The 21,384-nt window shown below is 38.5% G+C and overlaps 1 protein-coding gene across 1 annotated transcript in view; it reads right to left on the reverse strand.

The window, feature by feature from the left end:
• Nucleotides 1–399: 399 nt before the first annotated feature.
• The window catches only part of ccdc85al (coiled-coil domain containing 85A, like), a 31,319-nt gene continuing 10,334 nt past the window's right edge, over nt 400–21,384 (reverse strand). Inside the window, exons 3-4 of the mRNA XM_023273223.3 lie at nt 4,389–4,446; nt 400–1,476 (exon numbers count right to left, since the gene is read on the reverse strand). Of these exons, the coding sequence (XP_023128991.1) occupies nt 1,458–1,476; nt 4,389–4,446 (77 nt within the window). The 3' untranslated portion in view covers nt 400–1,457. The remainder of the gene's footprint in view (nt 1,477–4,388; nt 4,447–21,384) is intronic.

Genomic DNA, 21,384 nt, shown 5'->3' on the forward strand with positions numbered 1-21,384 from the left:
GAAACTCAGTGGGTGCCGAGGAAGGAAGAACTGGCTATAAGAGTTGCACTGATTTAACAGGAAATTCTTTCCAGCTTGATGCTATTGTGGCCCATCTGTCGGGATGAGATCAAGCTACATATGAGGGGTGAACATGGTGGTCTGCATGTGTTTTTGCTAGTGGCTGATTGCTTGAGTTTCTTGTCATCATACACTTGGAAAAAAGGCTTTCCTTTTACCATTATTTTCCAGTGACTTGTTTTTGTCACTGCTGCTGCATGTGACTTATAGATTTGTTCCTGACCTTATAATTGGCTTCAAAACATGTCCAATGTGACCTGTAACTGCAGGACTAAAGGTCATCGCTCAGTGACCTTCGAGTGATTTCAGCACGCTAAAATAAAACGTGAACAAACAGGGCACTTTTAGATAAAGAAGTCTGTTTATTATTTGATATATATCATATGCATTTTCATATAATAGTTCTAATACCAGTAAGTCAAAAATAATAATCATATTATATTTGTATATATAGATATATAGAAAACTAATCCAATAATCTACTTTTTACTTAGACTTTACTTCCTTGTAAAAAACAACAGGGAGAAATGTATAATCTTCTCCCCAGCTTCAATATAGGCGCTTTAAGGGAACGAAGAAGATGATACAAAAAGGAAAAGTTACACCTGAACATTGCATCTCATAGAACTAGAACATCTGTCAGCAGCTAGTAATGGTGACCATCTTGGTTTAAGACACAGGTTGTTTTTTTTTTTATTTCTTTGCTAGAACATCTTTGACAAATAGGTTTTTTTTTCAGTTGAAATGGCTGTAAAAGTTGTGGATTTTTTGTACGAGGAAGGTAGAGGAGATGTAATGTCATGTAATCATCTGGATTTTGGAGACAGAACGTTAGATTACACCAGTCTCATTAAACACTTTGAAGATGACAGATCTCTGAAGATGAAGGAAAGAGTAGAAAATCACGGAGAGAAATGGGAGAAAGAGGGAAGAGCGTGGGAAAATAATTAAGGTTTCAAATAGCAGGGGGTATAGAAAGTTTTATGTGCTTCTCCACCAGTGATCTACACTTGTAAACAGAGCTTAGCAGCACAGACAGTGCAATGTCCTCTTCGTTTCATCTCACCAATCCCCAGCGTCCCTCCCTTTCTCTCCAGGAGGTAGCCATGTCACAGTTGGCAGGGAGACACATCTACTCGGATCCAGAGTTTTATCGACCAGCGTCCCCCAAAGTAACTTTCCCCTGTCCGCTTGAACTTTCGATATGTAGAAACGAAAACATGGAGGCAGGCTGTTTTAAGGGCTGTGGACATGGATGAGGCCGTGGACTACAGACCGTCTGGAGCCGTGGAAGGTGGCGTCCATTGGCCCTTGTGTCTATCAAGGCCAGAGACGCAGGAGGACGTTCCCACTGCAGCCCCTCGTCCCTTGGAGAGGTGTGGGCGGCACAGTTGGGGTCAAGAGGAAGCATCAAAGCTGTACAGGAAAAGAGAAGAACAGAAGTTTTTTGTTCCAGATTTGATTTTGGACGGCATTATTGTCCCTTGATTGAGCTGAAGAACAGGAAAAAACATTGTATGCCTGTATGTTGGGTTTGAAGTATGTTTTGTTTTTTTTGTTTTTTTTTTTTTTAGCTTTTTCGTAGGTTGTTGCAGTTGTTTTGTTGGTGGTTTTTGCATAATTCTCAGTGGATTCTATATTTACATATTGGATCAATCTATAAGCACCAGATAACATAAGTGACAGACATAATATTACTCAATGCAAGATCCTTTTTTATTACCAACTGTGTAATAAGTCAGATAAATTTATGTGCAATATATAAGGTGCAACATAATATCTTATCCAATGTACAATGCACTTTAACATTGCTCTCGGTTTAAACTCCTACAATTTTTATGTACACTGACATATTAGATTTAACTTCATTTAATGTATAGGTGAATTATTTTATTTTAATTAATTTAATTTTAACCTCACATTATCTTATGTATTTTATTTTATATTACCATGTGTATTTGGTTTATATATAGTGGCTTAATTTAATTCCATTTATTTTAATTTAATTTAATGTTACATTATTTTATTTTTGTCTTGTGTTCTTATTTTTTCTATTCTTATTTGTTTATTTTTATATAGCATTAGAGCCAAATGCAGTTGAATTTCATTCTGAATACACAGTTGTTTTGGTGTATATTTTTGAATGGCAATACATCCACTTGCCTGCCTGTCTGTATGTCTGTCTATCTGATCAGATAAGCATTAAAACTGAGAAGGCCAACGTACTACTAATATATTTTGAATGGGAGTGTGAAAGTCACTCAATCTGTAGTGATGCAAACAGTTATTTTCCACCCTAGTTCTCTAATAAATCTTAATCACTGCAGACATTTACCTTGTTATGGAAGGAAATGCACAGATGCCACTAATAACATTAATGATGGCTCTGTTCTACTCGTCTAAGTGTCCTAGTAAACCACGATAGCGTGACAGCGAGCCAGAATTCACACTCCGCTGAGGACCCTGAAACTGAAGCTGCTGAGCTGAATTCAGACATTATTAATTTTATCCCCACTTTCCCTGTTGTGACCTGTCAATATGTCTTCAGTGAAAAAAGCTGATTCACTTGTATTATCTTGCTGGATGAGTCCAAGTCACCTGCCTCTAATAACAACACAAGTCCTAATTTTAACCTTGAAGGTACACTGTTAAAAAACATTCAGTAAAAAGGGTCAAAATGTGGCAGAAAGAATGTGGAAAAAATTATATAATAATAATAATACAAAAATGATGGAAAATATCTGTATATATACATACATAGTTCTACTTTACAAAGATAGCAAATAACTGTAAAATACTGATATTTCTTGCTGATTTAAATACAGTAAAATGTATTGTGTAATTTCACAGTTAAAAGCTAAAATACAGATTTTTGATGTGGACATTATTCTTGGTTTATTTTTTTAAATTAACAGGTAAAGTGACTTCTTCATTTCTGTAAATTTACTCGTTATCTGGAATTTAACAAAACTGGGAAAATTTGCAACAATATATTGGTAACAACAGTACAGTGAAAATTGTCAGATTTATTTATTTTTTTACAGTGTAGTATGTTTAAGGGTTCTGCAGTTGTAAGTGTTAATTAGCTGATAATGAAAGGATTCTGGTGCTGAATCTCTGCATCATAACTAATCATTTGTTTTTAAATCTAACAAAGCAGACAATCTCAGCTTGGTACTGAATTATAAATCCTCAACAAATGATTTATTAACCATTAACACAGCAATTAGCTGCAGCCTGTCATGTCGTCTCATAAAAAGATAGGTAGATGAATAAATACAAAGAAGTCTATAGAGAGAAACAAATGCAGAGAGAGAGAGAGAGTTTGAGTGACTAAGATGTTCAACTCTGCAGCCTTTGTGTTGCTTGTCGGTGACAGATCCTTTTGTTCCTCCCTGCGTCTGTCTCCGCAGCAGCACCGAGCCGAGGGACGACCACAGGACCTGACTTCACACTGCAATGTTAGCACATCCTTGTTGCTTTTCTCTGAGCTCGCAAATCATCGACTGACACAAGGTACACTTTCTTCCTTTCCTCACCTGAGTCATTGATATTTTTGTAGGAGGTAAGTGGGAGTGGGCCGAGGCACGAAGAGAGTGATGGATAGAAAATTGTAATGTGAAAGAGAAGGAGAAACACTCTCAGCTGTGCATGTTAGAAAGAGTCGCCACGTACAGGATAAAGTTCAGCATTTGTGCTGCATTTGATTGTATATATGGTCTTGCGTGCGTGCCGTTTGTAGGAGTGTCCTCCGGGGGGAGGTATGTCTTGTCTTGCAGTCATTAAATATTAACACAGCCATCTCGGCCTCCCGCTGGGGCCTGATTGAAGATGTAGGATGGCATAAGGGGATAGGATGGGGTCACCTCTAACTCTGTAGTCCCACTGTAAACCCACTGTGATTACACCTGGGCCAGACCAAGCACGCAAACACATTACTCATCTGCAGGCTTTACACCGGACAAGCTCACCCCTACAGTGACACCGGATCACAACAGAATACATTTTGTTGATCATCTACTGATTATTAACAGTGAAAATAGTCCTGTATTTCACACACTGCTGACAGAGAGTTCTCATTATTTAATGTAAATCCTTCTAATGTGAATCCCTCCAACCCAACAAAATGTAAATAGGTCTTGAGACTGCAGCTGAAGGAAACGTGCTGTATGGTAAAATAGAATAATGAGAGCTAATTACAGGATTATAGGCCCTTGTGGAAAGAACAGACAATGACCTTCATTGGCTGCTTGTCTTCTTGTTTCAAAGACTCTAATTAACACAGAAGAGGTTTATGAAAAAGAAACAAGGCGGAGAGGGTTTCTTACCTGTCCCATAGCTTGACATTTCTACAGTTGTTGGTGCAGCAGCCGGCTGATATCAAAGCTGTGACAAAGAGAAAGGAAGAGAGTCTGAATGTGAAGAGCGCCTCATTAATCTAATGACAGAGAGTCGACGTCTGTTTAAACTACCACTGCAGAGAAAAATTACTCAGAAATAAAACATGTTAATAGGGTACCAACTTCATGTCAGTTGAAATATACTTTATGTAAGATATGGAACTGCGAATAAAGCAAGTTTGTTATACAGCATATGCCAGTCACCAATACACAAATTGTCCTCTTTTTTTGCAGATATTTGGATATGTTAATTGTGTATGTTAAAAGCCAGGAGGTGACAGCCACATCTAGCCAGGCTCTGCCCAAAGTTTAGAACATTTCTTGACACGCAACACCACAAAATAATATTTAAAAAAAGCCCTGAAATTTGAAATATCTTATTTTAGGTAAATTGTCAAGATTAATCTCGTCAAGCACCTCACAAGTGAGGTGAAATTGACCAGTCAGGTTTGTCACTTGTCAGCTTGAGCTGAAAAATAGATTGAATACCTCACCATCTAAATCAAGAGCAGTCACCTTGAAACAAGTCTAATAACGAGGTTATTTATCTTTAACTGCACAAAATAAGATTTAATCACCCTGAAATAAGATATTATGACTTTCCTGAATTTCCTTTGTTTTTTGGAGTGAGGGGAATAAGAAAGAGTTTTTGTCTTATTTGAAGAGGCTGCAGCTTGTGAAATTTAACATTTTCTGATACTTGTCTTACTTAAAGTCTTGATAATGTCATACCATTCACCAACGGTATCTCCATTCCTACCATCAATAAATGCCAAAGGAATAGACAGTTCAGCCACAACATTAAAACCACTAGCAGATCAAGAGAACAAAATTTATTATCTCTTTACAATACGATGCTCTGCAGAGAAACCTTGGGTTGTGGCATTCATGTGGATGTTATTTTGACAGACTTTGACAGTGATGCGCATACAACCCATAAAACCTGCAGGTTTTGTATGGGTCCGAGGTGTTCTGGGTTACCAACATAATATTAGACTGGTAGCTTTACTGTCCAACCCTAACCAGTGTGCTATAAGATTAACCTCTAAACAAATAATCCTCATGGAGAATTGGGTCATGCTACATGTTGCTCACATTTAAGAAGAGAAAAATGACAATAAAGAAATAAATAAAGTGTACTGTATATAAAAAATAAATCTGTGAATAGAGATATGTGTATCATGATACAAATGCAAGAAGTGAAGCATTTACAACTTGAATTTCTGAGAATTCATTGCTTGTGTAACGCTACACAGTATTAAAGCCAGACTACTTAATGTTAGTGGTTAGGCTTCTATGGTAATTTCCAGAAAACATACCGTCACTTTTGCATAACCCATTGATTTTTGGGCTTAAAACTAGCTACAGTGCCTAATAAGTGTATTCATCCCCCTTGGAAATGTTCCAACATTTTTCAGTAATAATATATGGTCAGTTTATTTTTTTGACAAGAATTTACAAAAAAAAATACTCTTTAATGTCAGCGTGAAAACAGATTCCTACAAAGCAATGCCAGATGATTTAGAATCTAAAATTGTATAACATTCGTCCCCTTTAAAGTGGGTACACCTGTATCTGAAAGGTCAAGCCACTGGTTATAACTACACCATGAAAAGGACACTGTTTTCGCTCTGATATGAAAGAATATATCATGAATTATTTCAATAAAGCCTAATTATATTAACAATGATTAGATGTTGAATAGTAATAAAAGGTAAACTTCCAAGAGGGGTGAATACCCTACATAGGAACCCGTTTTCAGGCTGTATTCCAGTGCTACAAATGAAAGCAATGCACCTTCACATGGCGACTAAATCAGAATCTCGAGGGCCACAAGTACACCTGCTGGTGGACAGATTTATATAAAAGAGGAGACAAAGACGGCAGATACTGAGATGTAGGATTTATTTTGCTTTCAGAGGTGACAGACTAAACAACTCGGTCCACTTAAAGTTCAGTTATGTTGTCTCACAGTCAGACTGAAATCACAGTATCGCACTTGACTTTACTGCCATTAAACACAACACAGGCTGTTGACTCCCTCTTGACATCCTTGTCCAAAGCCTCCTGCTTTGCTTTATTTCTGCCTCTCATGAAAAATGCTGCTGTCAAACCAAATTGTGTAGCTCTAAAGCTGCTCTAAAGCACACAATACTGTATTTACTGTCATAGTCCATCGACTCTGTGAGCAGCTGTGGTCACAACTTGGTTCAGTTAAGCTGTGGAAAAATGCCTTCGCCTTAAGCGGCACAAGCTTAAAAAGAAAAAAAAATGTATCCCTCTTTACCTTCTTTGCCCTTCAAAATTCTTTTATCCTTGCTCCCTGGCTTGATATCTCTATCTCTCTCTCCCAGTCAACGGTTTCCTCCTCCCCTTGAGTCCATAATCATGTTTTCAGCACATTTCCTCTCCTTGCCGTGCTAACATCTCACATTAAAGATTCATAACGCTCTTGTGACCGCCAAGTTGTGCAAAAGATTCCGGTAGCCACCTTCACTGTGTTCCCTGTCCCTGCCCTCGCAGTGTTTATGTTCACGGGGCGGGGGGTGTGGGAATGAGGCAAGACGGCACAAAGATATGAAAACTCCTTTAAGGAGTTGGGTGGATGCAGCGGCCGGCTGGAGGGTGTTTTCATTTGGAGGTCAGGGTGTGGGGAATGGGATTGATTTCATGGCTAAGCCTCATAGACATGCTGGGGTAAAAAAACACACAGTCGTATGCACCTCCCCTCTTTCAAACACATGAGCTCAAACAAACAGCCAGGAAGTGTGCAGGAAGTGTAGCTGATGGCTATTTAGATGGTACATCTGAAAGCAGCGTTTAGTCTCAACATGTTCTGGTGGATCAATACAGAAGCGGTCTTGCAATAACATCCAAGCAGATTCTGCATCTGGGTTTGTACTGATGCTAAAATTACAGTCAGCGTGTATCTGTTCTGATAATGAAAGACATTGTCCTCATAGATGGGGTCCAAATTTATGTGTATGTGTTGGTTAAATCATTAAAAACTACTGTACAATGCCATTTATTTCATACAGTTACACACAGCTGGGGTCCCTGCTGTTCCTGTGTCGCGTCTCGGATGTCCAGAATAATTTTTTAAAAATAGCTACTTGATGCTTTCATTCGATAGAAAATTAAGTTTGTGGCGAAGAGGTTCGCACTGGAAATGGCTTTGCTAATGTGTGTTATGGCAAAGGAGAATACTACAGAGTCTTCCTTCATGTCATGTTTACTGTCAACCTATATTTATTTATTTGTTTTTATCAGCTGCTGTTTCTTTTTAACATTTCTTTTAGACATCTACTTTGTGAGTTTGTGTTTTCAGTGTGTTTTTATGTGTTGTGTTTTATTGTTGGAGCCTGTCAAAGAAGAATTTCTGTCACCATTTGGGACAGACAATGAAGTCTATCTATCTATCTATCTATCTATCTATCTATCTATCTATCTATCTATCTATCTATCTATCTATCTATCTATCTATCTATCTATCTATCTATCTATCTATCTATCTATCTATCTATCTATCTATCTATCTATGGTAGGTGGAGTACCATTTAGAAGCCACAAGTTTGGCCATTGCCATCTTGTTTTTTTTAACCTGGATATGATGAATGAGGGGTGAATCTGACTGTTCAAAGTCAGAAGATAGCCCCGCCAAAAATATACTATGCTTTACTGTCTGTTTCACTCTGGTCTGATTCAGTGGATGTAGGATATGGATATCAGCCTTCTATTGCCCATTCAGGTGCTTTTGTCCTTCCCTACCACTATCCGCGTGTTATTTTCAAATCCCCTTCACTATAGGAAACAGCAACCACTTGGCGGCAACTGACAACACTGAAAATCAGAAATTTTGCAGAGGATTTGGGTCATGCAGTAAGGCAGCCTTTTATTTATTTATTTTTTTTGGGGGGGTGGGTGGGTGGGTGGGGGTGGGGGTGGGGGGGGTGGGATTTTCATTTTAATGATGCATGCAAGCGTCCCACCAAAACAATTTTACTCGCTATTATGAGGTAACACCAAAATCTTCACTAAAGTTGATTGTGATTGGTTTAAAGAAGCACAAACAAGCCCGAGTTTTTTTTCCACTGCAGAAAATGTTAGTCAGGTGTAGCCACATTATGTTTTACATAACATAATTCATCATGCTGAATTAAAAGTGACTTGAAAGTAGCATTTGAGACCATCAGCTTAATGTGAAAAAAACACATTCAAGCAGATAGTTCTTATGGTCTCTATGTAGTAGCACTTTAGTAGTCTTTCACGTGGTTACATTTTTGTGTAGATGCATTCCTGCATAGCTACAGTAGGTTTATGTGTAGCTTTCATAGCTAATGCACGCAAACACAAACGGAGGACTCTAACCCGAACAGCATCCAAGTGTAGATGAGCTAATACAACTATGAGTGGTGATCTGGAAGCATCTTTATTGCCAAACTTTTCAGTCCCTGACCTCCATATTAATGATGCCAGAGTTATGTGATGTCCACTATCCTCAGATGTGGTTGAAACTAACTAATGAGCCTATCCAAACACAGGCATAACAACAAGACAAAAGATCACAGCAGCCTAACAACCATAGTAATATTTTATAGTAATTTTGTGTTGGCTAGAGGCAGAATACATCAGTCAAAGTAATCTCTATGCATAAACTGTAGTGCTGCGTAAACATACATTATGTAGGAGCAGCAGATTCTCAGGTGGCATCTCTGTGTGTAATGAGCAGCAGACACCTACATTGCTGCTGTCATACACAGACTTATATTTTGGATGTTTTTACTCATTACCGTCATTTAATGTTAAACTCATTTAATGAGATGGGTGTGCACTTTTCTTGGAGCACAGCGAGTCCATTCGGGGTTTGAACCGACCCCCACTCTGGCACTTTGGGAACCACTTATCTAAAAGACTACACTGTGAGATTTTATTTTAAAAATGTTACAGTGGACAGGCTTCACTTCAGTTGCAGTTCACTGCGTTTCTCCCTTCGCTACTTCTTTTCCAAGCACAGCTGTGTTTTTCTGGGCTGACAAATTGTTGTCAACATTGCATGTAGCCGTCTTGATTAAATAAACTGTCTTGGGTAAAAAAGAGCAAGAGTTAGCCTACATGCTTACACAAGCACTATAATATACTGTATATAAAGATCCTGCATTATGCAGGTCAACTGATGCTTTCATTGAGCAAAGAAGTGGCATAAAAACATACAGTCTCTGCTGACGTTTGTGTAGCTGTCATTGTAATTGTACGGAGCCGGAGTCAAGCTGTCAGGGCTGCCAAAAAATCATTGACGTATATTTTCATAATAAAAACATGTTAGCATAGCGTTGTCATCACATTGCTGTATGAAGGTGAATGGTCCCCTTCTCATCTTAAGCTCCTTGTCTGGTACATCCAGATCAGTTTCAGGCATGCTTGATATTTTTGTCTTACTGCTCATTGTTTATTTCAGTCTGGCTAACAGTATGGACGCTGCCATTTTATAGCACATGTCTGTCACACCATAAAGACAGCTAGGTGCAGTTAGAAAATATGTACAATATACAACAGAAGTGAGTACTCTGCTGCGCAATATCACTTAAATGTCAAATGTCTCATCAATTGCATTATTTACAAGTATAGTGCTTCCTGTTATAAACAATCAAAAACAAATACTATGGAAAGACACCACTGGAAATACAGGCCTCAAAGGAGAAACTCATTGTAATAAAAATGAAAACCCCTGTGTTCACTGAAACAGAAGATTAAAAAAAATCTCTAATCATTGAAATAAATCTGAGTACGCTTTTGATTTTTAATTAAAACATGGTTTAAATTGACAAGTGAACAGTTTTTGTCCTAAGTGCTGTATGTATCTGCATGTCTGCATCATGGCTCCACATTGAAAATAATCGCTGAATGAGACTTCACAAAGATGAAAATGGATAACGGAAGATCAGCGAGTAACAATCTGTCAAAACACAGTTGCAGCGGTAATCAAGAGATGTACAATAAGCCATAGTACCACTAATCAGAGCTGCAGTGGTCGTTCTTCTAATTTGATGCCACGGTCAGTGTGCTGAATTGCACAATATATCTCTGAAAAACCGTAGAACAAATGCTGCAGACTTGGCACAAGGCTTGTCAGCAGGAATCAAAGTTTCTGTGGCAGGTTACGCAGTGGGAGGACATTGCATAATGCTAACCTCTATGTATGACGTTCAAGAAAAAAAACATGCCTGCTCTTTTTCAAATACAGCAAGGCAAAACTTTGCAAATTAACATGAAAAGAGTGATGAATATTGGCAGTGTATTCTTTGGTCAGATAAGACCAAGATACATTTGTCTGGTTTAGATGGGGTCCAGTATATGCGCCGTGAACCTGACCTGGGCTACCACAGTGAATGTATTGTCCTGACAGTGAAGCACAAAGGTGGGAATGTGATGATATGACAGATGACATTTATAGATGGCACCATGAATCTGTGGATATTCTAAAATACTGACTGACAAGAAAACTCATTCTCCAGAAACATAGCAGAAGGGGAATATTTCAGCATGACAACAATCCAAAGCACACTGCCAAAATAACACATGCATTTCTAAAGAAGTGAAACTATGATGAAGTATATTGCATGATTTTTATATCCAATAGAACACCATTGGACTGTATTTAAAACAGAACGGTAGAGCAACACAGCTGTTCCAGCAAAGAGCAGCTAAAAAAAAATGTAAACAGAAATCTGGACAGCACTGGTAACCTCTATTCTGGGACACTGAGTCTGTCATCAAGAATAAAGGTGGGCATAAGGAAAATATATTAAAAAAAAAAAAAAAACAACACTTGAATCTCAATAATGAAAGATCTACTGTAGGGCCCTATATTTTTAATATAGTAAATCTAAACTGTTAATAAGAATCCCACTGTTCAACTTGGAAGTAATGCCTTTACCTATAATTTTGAATCATTTGACATTTAAAATATATTGCACACACTTACTTCTCTTGTATACTGTGAGTAAAAAGACACTGCATTAAAGATTTGAGAAAACAGCTGGATGGAAGTAAGAAATAACAAACTAACTCTATTCTGGGTCTTAAACTGTGACATCTTAAGCACTAAAACAAATGGCTTTAATGGATTTGCTGTCTCAAGGTCAGCATTCACACACACACACACACACACACACACACACACACACACACACACACACACACACACACACACACACACACACACACACACACACACACAAATCACAAGATTACAAGCTGCTGTCTTGTGTTGTTGCGGTTCAGTTAACAGACACCAGCCATGTGCCAAAATCCAGAGAATCTGCTCAAAGAGACCTTAATCAATGTCTAATGAAACTTGCTCTTTCTGAATTCTAACCAGCATCTGTGACCTCTTCAAGGAGAGTTATAAAGTGAGAAAACATATCCCACAGTGTTTGCTGACTGTGTTATTGGAGGGCTGTTAAAACCAAAATTGGATTTAATGGGAAGTGAGATATCTATAGAGGAATGGGGGTTTGCTGTGGGTCAGAGCAAGAGTATATAGATAATATGATTACTCCAGAATAATGTGAGGGCTAAGCTCCCTTAAATTCCACCTCTGCACACCAGAAAGGCTCTAAATTTCCCCACAAAGAGATCTGCGAGATTGGCTTGGGAGAGGCTGATCCCACACTGAATAAATCACTGTTACAGATGGGGAACCCTTTTCCCTCTTCAGTCGGACACCAATTATTAACTCCATATGTTTTATAATCTTACAGTACATACAGGAGATTAGAACCACTTTTGAACACTTTGCTAACAAAATAGAATCTTTTTTGCTTTTTTTTGATAAAAATTGCTGCAATATGTAAAAAAAAAGTGATTGAAGAAGACTGTTCAGAGCTATAACAATAAAGTAGCCCTGCAAAAAATTTTGAATGACTGTATCTGTGCAATATCTCAAAACCCATAATGGAGTTGTTATTGATGTCTGAATCAAGCCAGTAAACACACAAACCTGCTCTCCTCGGAGCTGCTCTATCTATCTATCTAGCTATCTATCTATCTATCTATCTATCCATCCATGGTAGGTGGAGTACCATTTAGAAGCCACAAGTTTGGCCATTGCCATCTTGTTTTTTTTAACCTGGATATGATGAATGAGGGGTGAATCTGACTGTTCACAGTCAGAAGATAGCCCCGCCCAAAAATATACTATGCTTTACTGTCTGTTTCACTCTGGTCTGATTCAGTGGATGTAGGATATGGATATCAGCCTTCTATTGCCCATTCAGGTGCTTTTGTCCTTCCCTACCACTATCCGTGTATTATTTTCAAATCCCCTTCACTATAGGAAACAGCAACCACTTGGCGGCAACTGACAACACTGAAAATCAGAAATTTTGCAGAGGATTTGGGTCATGCAGTAAGGCAGCCTTTTATTTTTATTTTTTTTATTTTTATTTTTTTATTTTTTTATTTTCATTTTAATGATGCATGCAAGCGTCCCACCAAAACAATTTTACTCGCTATTATGAGGTAACACCAAAATCTTCACTAAAGTTGATTGTGATTGGTTTAAAGAAGCACAAACAAGCCCGAGTTTTTTTTCCACTGCAGAAAATGTTAGTCAGGTGTAGCCACATTATGTTTTACATAACATAATTCATCATGCTGAATTAAAAGTGACTTGAAGGTAGCATTTGAGACCATCAGCTTAATGTGAAAAAAACACATTCAAGCAGATAGTTCTTATGGTCTCTATATAGTAGCACTTTAGTAGTCTTTCACGTGGTTACATTTTTGTGTAGATGCATTCCTGCATAGCTACAGTAGGTTTATGTGTGGCTTTCATAGCTAATGCACGCAAACACAAACGGAGGACTCTAACCCGAACAGCATCCAAGTGTAGATGAGCTAATACAACTATGAGTGGTGATCTGGAAGCATCTTTATTGCCAAACTTTTCAGTCCCTGACCTCCATATTAATGATGCCAGAGTTATGTGATGTCCACTATCCTCAGATGTGGTTGAAACTAACTAATGAGCCTATCCAAACACAGGCATAACAAGACAAAAGATCACAGCAGCCTAACAACCATAGTAATATTTTATAGTAATTTTGTGTTGGCTAGAGGCAGAATACATCAGTCAAAGTAATCTCTATGCATAAACTGTAGTGCTGCGTAAACATACATTATGTAGGAGCAGCAGATTCTCAGGTGGCATCTCTGTGTGTAATGAGCAGCAGACACCTACATTGCTGCTGTCATACACAGACTTATATTTTGGATGTTTTTACTCATTACCGTCATTTAATGTTAAACTCATTTAATGAGATGGGTGTGCACTTTTCTTGGAGCACAGCGAGTCCATTCGGGGTTTGAACCGACCCCCACTCTGGCACTTTGGGAACCACTTATCTAAAAGACTACACTGTGAGATTTTATTTTAAAAATGTTACAGTGGACAGGCTTCACTTCAGTTGCAGTTCACTGCGTTTCTCCCTTCGCTACTTCTTTTCCAAGCACAGCTGTGTTTTTCTGGGCTGACAAATTGTTGTCAACATTGCATGTAGCCGTCTTGATTAAATAAACTGTCTTGGGTAAAAAAGAGCAAGAGTTAGCCTACATGCTTACACAAGCACTATAATATACTGTATATAAAGATCCTGCATTATGCAGGTCAACTGATGCTTTCATTGAGCAAAGAAGTGGCATAAAAACATACAGTCTCTGCTGACGTTTGTGTAGCTGTCATTGTAATTGTACGGAGCCGGAGTCAAGCTGTCAGGGCTGCCAAAAAATCATTGACGTATATTTTCATAATAAAAACATGTTAGCATAGCGTTGTCATCACATTGCTGTATGAAGGTGAATGGTCCCCTTCTCATCTTAAGCTCCTTGTCTGGTACATCCAGATCAGTTTCAGGCATGCTTGATATTTTTGTCTTACTGCTCATTGTTTATTTCAGTCTGGCTAACAGTATGGACGCTGCCATTTTATAGCACATGTCTGTCACACCATAAAGACAGCTAGGTGCAGTTAGAAAATATGTACAATATACAACAGAAGTGAGTACTCTGCTGCGCAATATCACTTAAATGTCAAATGTCTCATCAATTGCATTATTTACAAGTATAGTGCTTCCTGTTATAAACAATCAAAAACAAATACTATGGAAAGACACCACTGGAAATACAGGCCTCAAAGGAGAAACTCATTGTAATAAAAATGAAAACCCCTGTGTTCACTGAAACAGAAGATAAAAAAAAATCTCTAATCATTGAAATAAATCTGAGTACACTTTTGATTTTTAATTAAAACATGGTTTAAATTGACAAGTGAACAGTTTTTGTCCTAAGTGCTGTATGTATCTGCATGTCTGCATCATGGCTCCACATTGAAAATAATCGCTGAATGAGACTTCACAAAGATGAAAATGGATAACGGAAGATCAGCGAGTAACAATCTGTCAAAACACAGTTGCAGCGGTAATCAAGAGATGTACAATAAGGCATAGTACCACTAATCAGAGCTGCAGTGGTCGTTCTTCTAATTTGATGCCACGGTCAGTGTGCTGAATTGCACAATATATCTCTGAAAAACCGTAGAACAAATGCTGCAGACTTGGCACAAGGCTTGTCAGCAGGAATCAAAGTTTCTGTGGCAGGTTACACAGTGGGAGGACATTGCATAATGCTAACCTCTATGTATGATGTTCAAGAAAAAAAACATGCCTGCTCTTTTTCAAATACAGCAAGGCAAAACTTTGCAAATTAACACGAAAAGAGTGATGAATATTGGCAGTGTATTCTTTGGTCAGATAAGACCAAGATACATTTGTCTGGTTTAGATGGGGTCCAGTATATGCGGCGTGAACCTGACCTGGGCTACCACAGTGAATGTATTGTCCTGACAGTGAAGCACAAAGGTGGGAATGTGATGATATGACAGATGACATTTATAGATGGCACCATGAATCTGTGGATATTCTAAAATACTGACTGACAAGAAAACTCATTCTCCAGAAACATAGCAGAAGGGGAATATTTCAGCATGACAACAATCCAAAGCACACTGCCAAAATAACACATGCATTTCTAAAGAAGTGAAACTATGATGAAGTATATTGCATGATTTTTATATCCAATAGAACACCATTGGACTGTATTTAAAACAGAACGGTAGAGCAACACAGCTGTTCCACCAAAGAGCAGCTAAAAAAAATGTAAACAGAAATCTGGACAGCACTGGTAACCTCTATTCTGGGACACTGAGTCTGTCATCAAGAATAAAGGTGGGCATAAGGAAAATATAAAAAAAAACAACAACACTTGAATCTCAATAATGAAAGATCTACTGTAGTGCCCTGCATTTTTAATATAGTAAATCTAAACTGTTAATAAGAATCCCACTGTTCAACTTGGAAGTAATGCCTTTACCTATAATTTTGAATCATTTGACATTTAAAATATATTGCACACACTTACTTCTCTTGTATACTGTAAGTAAAAAGACACTGCATTAAAGATTTGAGAAAACAGCTGGATGGAAGTAAGATCAAACTAACTCTATTCTGGGTCTTAAACTGTGACATCTTAAGCACTAAAACAAATGGCTTTAATGGATTTGCTGTCTCAAGGTCAGCATTCACTCACACACACACGCGCACACACACACACACACACAAATCACAAGATTACAAGCTGCTGTCTTGTGTTGTTGCGGTTCAGTTAACAGACACCAGCCATGTGCCAAAATCCAGAGAATCTGCTCAAAGAGACCTTAATCAATGTCTAATGAAACTTGTTCTTTCTGAATTCTAACCAGCATCTGTGACCTCTTCAAGGAGAGTTATAAAGTGAGAAAACATACATCCCACAGTGTTTGCTGACTGTGTTATTGGAGGGCTGTTAAAACCAAAATTGGATTTAATGGGAAGTGAGATATCTATAGAGGAATGGGGGTTTGCTGTGGGTCAGAGCAAGAGTATATAGATAATATGATTACTCCAGAATAATGTGAGGGCTAAGCTCCCTTAAATTCCACCTCTGCACACCAGAAAGGCTCTAAATTTCCCCACAAAGAGATCTGCGAGATTGGCTTGGGAGAGGCTGATCCCACACTGAATAAATCACTGTTACAGATGGGGAACCCTTTTCCCTCTTCAGTCGGACACCAATTATTAACTCCATATGTTTTATAATCTTACAGTACATACAGGAGATTAGAACCACTTTTGAACACTTTGCTAACAAAATAGAATCTTTCTTGCTTTTTTTTGATAAAAAATGCTGCAATATGTAAAAAAAAAGTGATTGAAGAAGACTGTTCAGAGCTATAACAATAAAGTAGCCCTGCAAAAAATTTTGAATGACTGTATCTGTGTAATATCTCAAAACCCATAATGGAGTTGTTATTGATGTCTGAATCAAGCCAGTAAACACACAAACCTGCTCTCCTCGGAGCTGCTCATCTCTCAATCCTCTTTGATCTGTCAATTTCTCCCCTCCTCTCTAACTCGCCCTCCTTCTCTCAATTTACCGAATCAATGCTAGGTAATTTCACATGGCCATTCTCTCAGATCTTCTAAAAATCTGCCGTATAAATTATTCAGGCCGGCTGGGCAGAAAAGCCCGTGGAGATGTATGGTGGATCAGTGACCTTCCGTTTAGCTGGCAGTCAGTCAGACAACCAGAGAGTCAGTCAGTGAGTGAGTGAGTGAGGCGGCCTGGCAGCAGAGCTACTTGTCTTAAAGTCCCTCAGGCAGCTGCAGTCAGTGCTGTTATGTGCAACTCCGGAGCACGGGGATAAATTCAGAATGCATAATGCGGAGATTATGCGTGGCCATTTACCAAGTGGAAATAAAATGAAGGATATTTATGTAGTCAAGTGAGTGTTTGGTCAGACTTCAAGTTAATAACACCTCATCTCCTTCATCTGTTCCCTCATGTCTGCAGCTCTAGACTGTAGCACCAACATGCTGACTGGCTACACTGGCTCTTGGTACTTGGTACGTTAGATATCAGTAGCCCGCCTTTCTTCTTTAGATCAGTAAAATTAAACTACTTTATATGTGTATTATTTGTACAGTATTCCCCTCAGGATTTATATGCATTAGAGTGATAAGGCATGCTTAAAGGTCCCATATTATATTATTTTTTGGACAAGTTAATTTAAGTCTCACTTGTCCACAAAGTGTATATTTAAAGTTTGAGCTCAATATACTGAACAGAATGCTAATTCCACCATGCCTTTAATAACCCTAGTTATAGCCCTGTTCCAAATGAGCTGTTTCAGCACCTGTAACTATAAAATCCAACCAGGCTGCTGCTGCCCAAACACTTTTCAGGATGAGGGCTGCAGGCACACTGATCGTTTTCTATTAGGTGAGCAACAGAAACGAGCCTAGAGAAGGAGGAGGAGCTAGTTGGGGGAGGTACTTATCCTGCTCTGACATCACAACAGGCTTCAAATCTGAATGACTCATTCAAAGACACACTTTCAGGTCTATGGAGAAATTAAAGAAATGAGGGGATGGTCTTTTCTCATATTTTGTGGGACTCTAGACACACTAGGGCAGGGGTTGGCCATACAGATCTTTCTGTATGGAGTTTGCATGTTCTGCCTGTGCACGTGTGGTATTTCTCCGGCTATTCTGGCTTCCTTCCACAGTCCAAAAACATGCTCAGGTTAACTGATGATTCTAATGTGAATGTAAGAGTGCTTGTTTGTCTCTATGTGTAGCCCTGCAATACACTGGTGACCTGTCTTCGCCCCCAGTCAGCTGGGATAGGCTCCAGCCACCCCTGCGACCATAGTAAGGATTAAGCAGTGTGTAGATAATGAATGGATGGATCTGTTGCCATCATGGTGTAGTTATAGTCTGGAGAACTAACCTACTAGTGATCGGACCTTCCAGATACAGGTGTCTTTATAATGCAATCACTTGAGACACATTCAGTGCACTCAGGTGATCTCCATTTCACTAATTGTGTGACTTATAGCTGCTAGATATCAGTTTTCACTTTGACATGAAATAATGTTTTTTCTTGTCAACAAAACAAATTAATTTGACCATGATTCACAGTTGAAAAGCCATCTAAGGGGAAGACTTCCAACAGTGTGTGACTATTTTTTATACACTGAAGTTTTAACCACTTTTCTTTATTCTTCTCTAATGCATGTATTTTAGGCTGATAAAATGGGTCTATCTTCACAGAAATCCTACATAGTGATGCTTTTGCAGCATTTATATCATTTAAGTTGCCATTTGTTGTCACATTGTATTAGGCAGAGCGTAAAAATACATGAATAAGACAGCAAAAACTGTCACACTGCTATAATTAATGGTAAGTGTCTGAATAAAGTGTAAGAACTGTGATGAAGTGGAGGGATGGCAGCAGGTAGAAACAGCAAATAACTTAAAGCCTCTGTGTCTGCTGTGCAGCTCACTGTGCGGCTGAAGTAGACCGTGGAGAGATGAAAGCATGAAACCCACTGGAATAGAGTGGAATAATTGGCGCCCTGTAGGCTGATCCAGCCTACGAGGGCAGTCTGCGTGTGTTTGTGTGTGTGTTAGTGTACATGTGTATGCAGTTCTTTTAGCATTGTGATGTCAGGGGTCAAGATGTGCACAGTTCCACATCAAGGATAATGCACACGCATGCAACAACATGCAAACGCATGCACAGATGTCACATTTCAAATACTGCCATTCTTTTGTCTCATTGTAATCACTCACATGCTCATTTAGCAATGATAGATAGGCACTAAAACTTTCAAGATTCACTGTTAAACAGAAGAGGTCAAAAGACTCAGAGAAAAGACAAAATACTGTCAGGAAGATTTATGGACACAAATGCTGTGACAACATTAGCCCTTAGCTCTTCTTTTGTTGCATTTGAAGCTCCACATCATCCCCTCCACTTTCCACAAGGGCCCGTCTTGTCAGTGGCATTGCTGAAGCATGCACTCTGCTATGATTCTCAAAGGTAAATTAAATATTTAAGGAGACACTTGCAAGATAAACTGTTGTTGTCCTATTTTAACATGTCACCACCAATCACTCCTCAGTGCTGATGAATAATATAACAGAGCGGGCATACAGTGGCGTGTAGAGGATTGTGATGTGAGCACGCAGTTCCAGTGGGTGGGGACGGGATCAAATATTGGTAATTTCAGCAGCTGTGTACGATGCTAAACTTCCAAGTATCCCAGAAGTCTTTGCGGTAGCGTCTGACACCAACGGTCTCGATTTAATGACTTCTGTCTGCTCAACTCCCACAAGCCTTTTGGACCTTGATGACCCATGTCCTGGGGCTGAAACTTGTTTACACTTTTTCAGACACTTTTGTTTCTTCCATCCCTGATGAAAACAACAGTAATCCCTTTGTAGTTTTTTTAAACATTAAAAGTCCCTTGGATTTAGCTAGAAATAATGTGATGTATTGCATTAGAGATTTGAAAAAATACATATTCAGCTCCATTCAGAGCAATGCAATGAAATATAGAATACAGGTCAAATTTCATCATATAAAGTCTAAAGCTGACTTTAAATTTCAAAGAAACAAGATTTTGTACACTGTATCACAAGAATATTGAGAAATATCAATATAAAGCAGTTTTTTTCATATCACCAATCCATCATTTTCAGAAACAATTAAAAAAACGACCACTCCAGGACAGAAAATGACCATCTTCATCTCCTGCAGATCAAAGCAACTCAAGAGTCCTAAAGAATGTTTTACCTGCAGCTAAAGCTCTCACAAAGCCGAATAAAAGAGGTAATTAAATGTACCTTTTCACTGTAACAGTAAAGGAAATGAGCCAGTCAGTCTGGAGCAGTGGGGGGTAATGAAATTGATTTCAATATCTCCAAGAGGAAATCTACCAGACCAAGAGACATCACTGAAAGAGAACTAGTAAGAGATAATGACATAAATGTAATGACAATGGTGCCAATCTTTTTTCATGTTGGTAGGATCGGCCCATCCATCCGCGATAATGGGAGCTGCACACATGCTTCACTGTCATTCTCATCAGGGGAAACCATTACATCAAATGCACAATATGAACAGGAGATACAGTTATGCCCCAGGAAATGGATAAGTACATCCGTTTGGCATGTTATATTCCCGATCTGTTATCTCAATTTGAGCTGTAAAAGCCACTGATAGCAGCAGCAAAGCAGCACATTCACTGCTTGACCAGTGAATGATACAACGCACAACTGACTGGCACCATAGACAAGCTAGCTAGCCCAAGAAAAAACACATCATTTCTCTTAAAAATGAGAAGTTCACCCTAAAATGCACATTACTAAGCCAAATACAATCAGGGACTTTACTAATACAGCTTTACTTGGTGTGGTATGACAAGTGGCTTGCGATGGCAACTGCTCATCATTATAAACATTTTAGATATAGAATTTGTACCATTTACTGACTTCTTTTTCTGTCATAGTGGTGGCTGTGCAGTCAGAATGTTGTTATTGACATGGCCGACAGAAAAACTTTGAATGCTCACAATATTTTGGTGCCTGGTGCTAATTAGAAAAACCCTGCCCAATACTGAATTTAGGGAAAAACAAAAGATCGTTATATCAGTCAACACTGAAAAGGGAAGATTATGGGCATAATTTTTAATTCTATTTAAAACAATACATTTTCTAAACTAGATAGCAACCCTACTATGAAGACAAAGCTTGACTCTGCACCACCATCTGCTCAGCTGCTCTGCTACATGTGCTGCAGACAGTGCTGATATTATTGTAAACAATGGAATCTGGGAGGCTGAGCTTGACAAATTATATGTTAACTGTTTCTAAATTACCCCAAGCATCTTTTTCTGTATTACATCCCATTATAGAAAGGTTTCATAATGGCACATATACAATGATACTGATTTTTCTGTGACAAGCCAATGGTCAATGACAGT

The sequence above is a fragment of the Amphiprion ocellaris genome, chromosome 4, assembly GCF_022539595.1.
Source record: "Amphiprion ocellaris isolate individual 3 ecotype Okinawa chromosome 4, ASM2253959v1, whole genome shotgun sequence".
Classification (NCBI taxonomy): Eukaryota; Metazoa; Chordata; class Actinopteri; family Pomacentridae; genus Amphiprion; species Amphiprion ocellaris.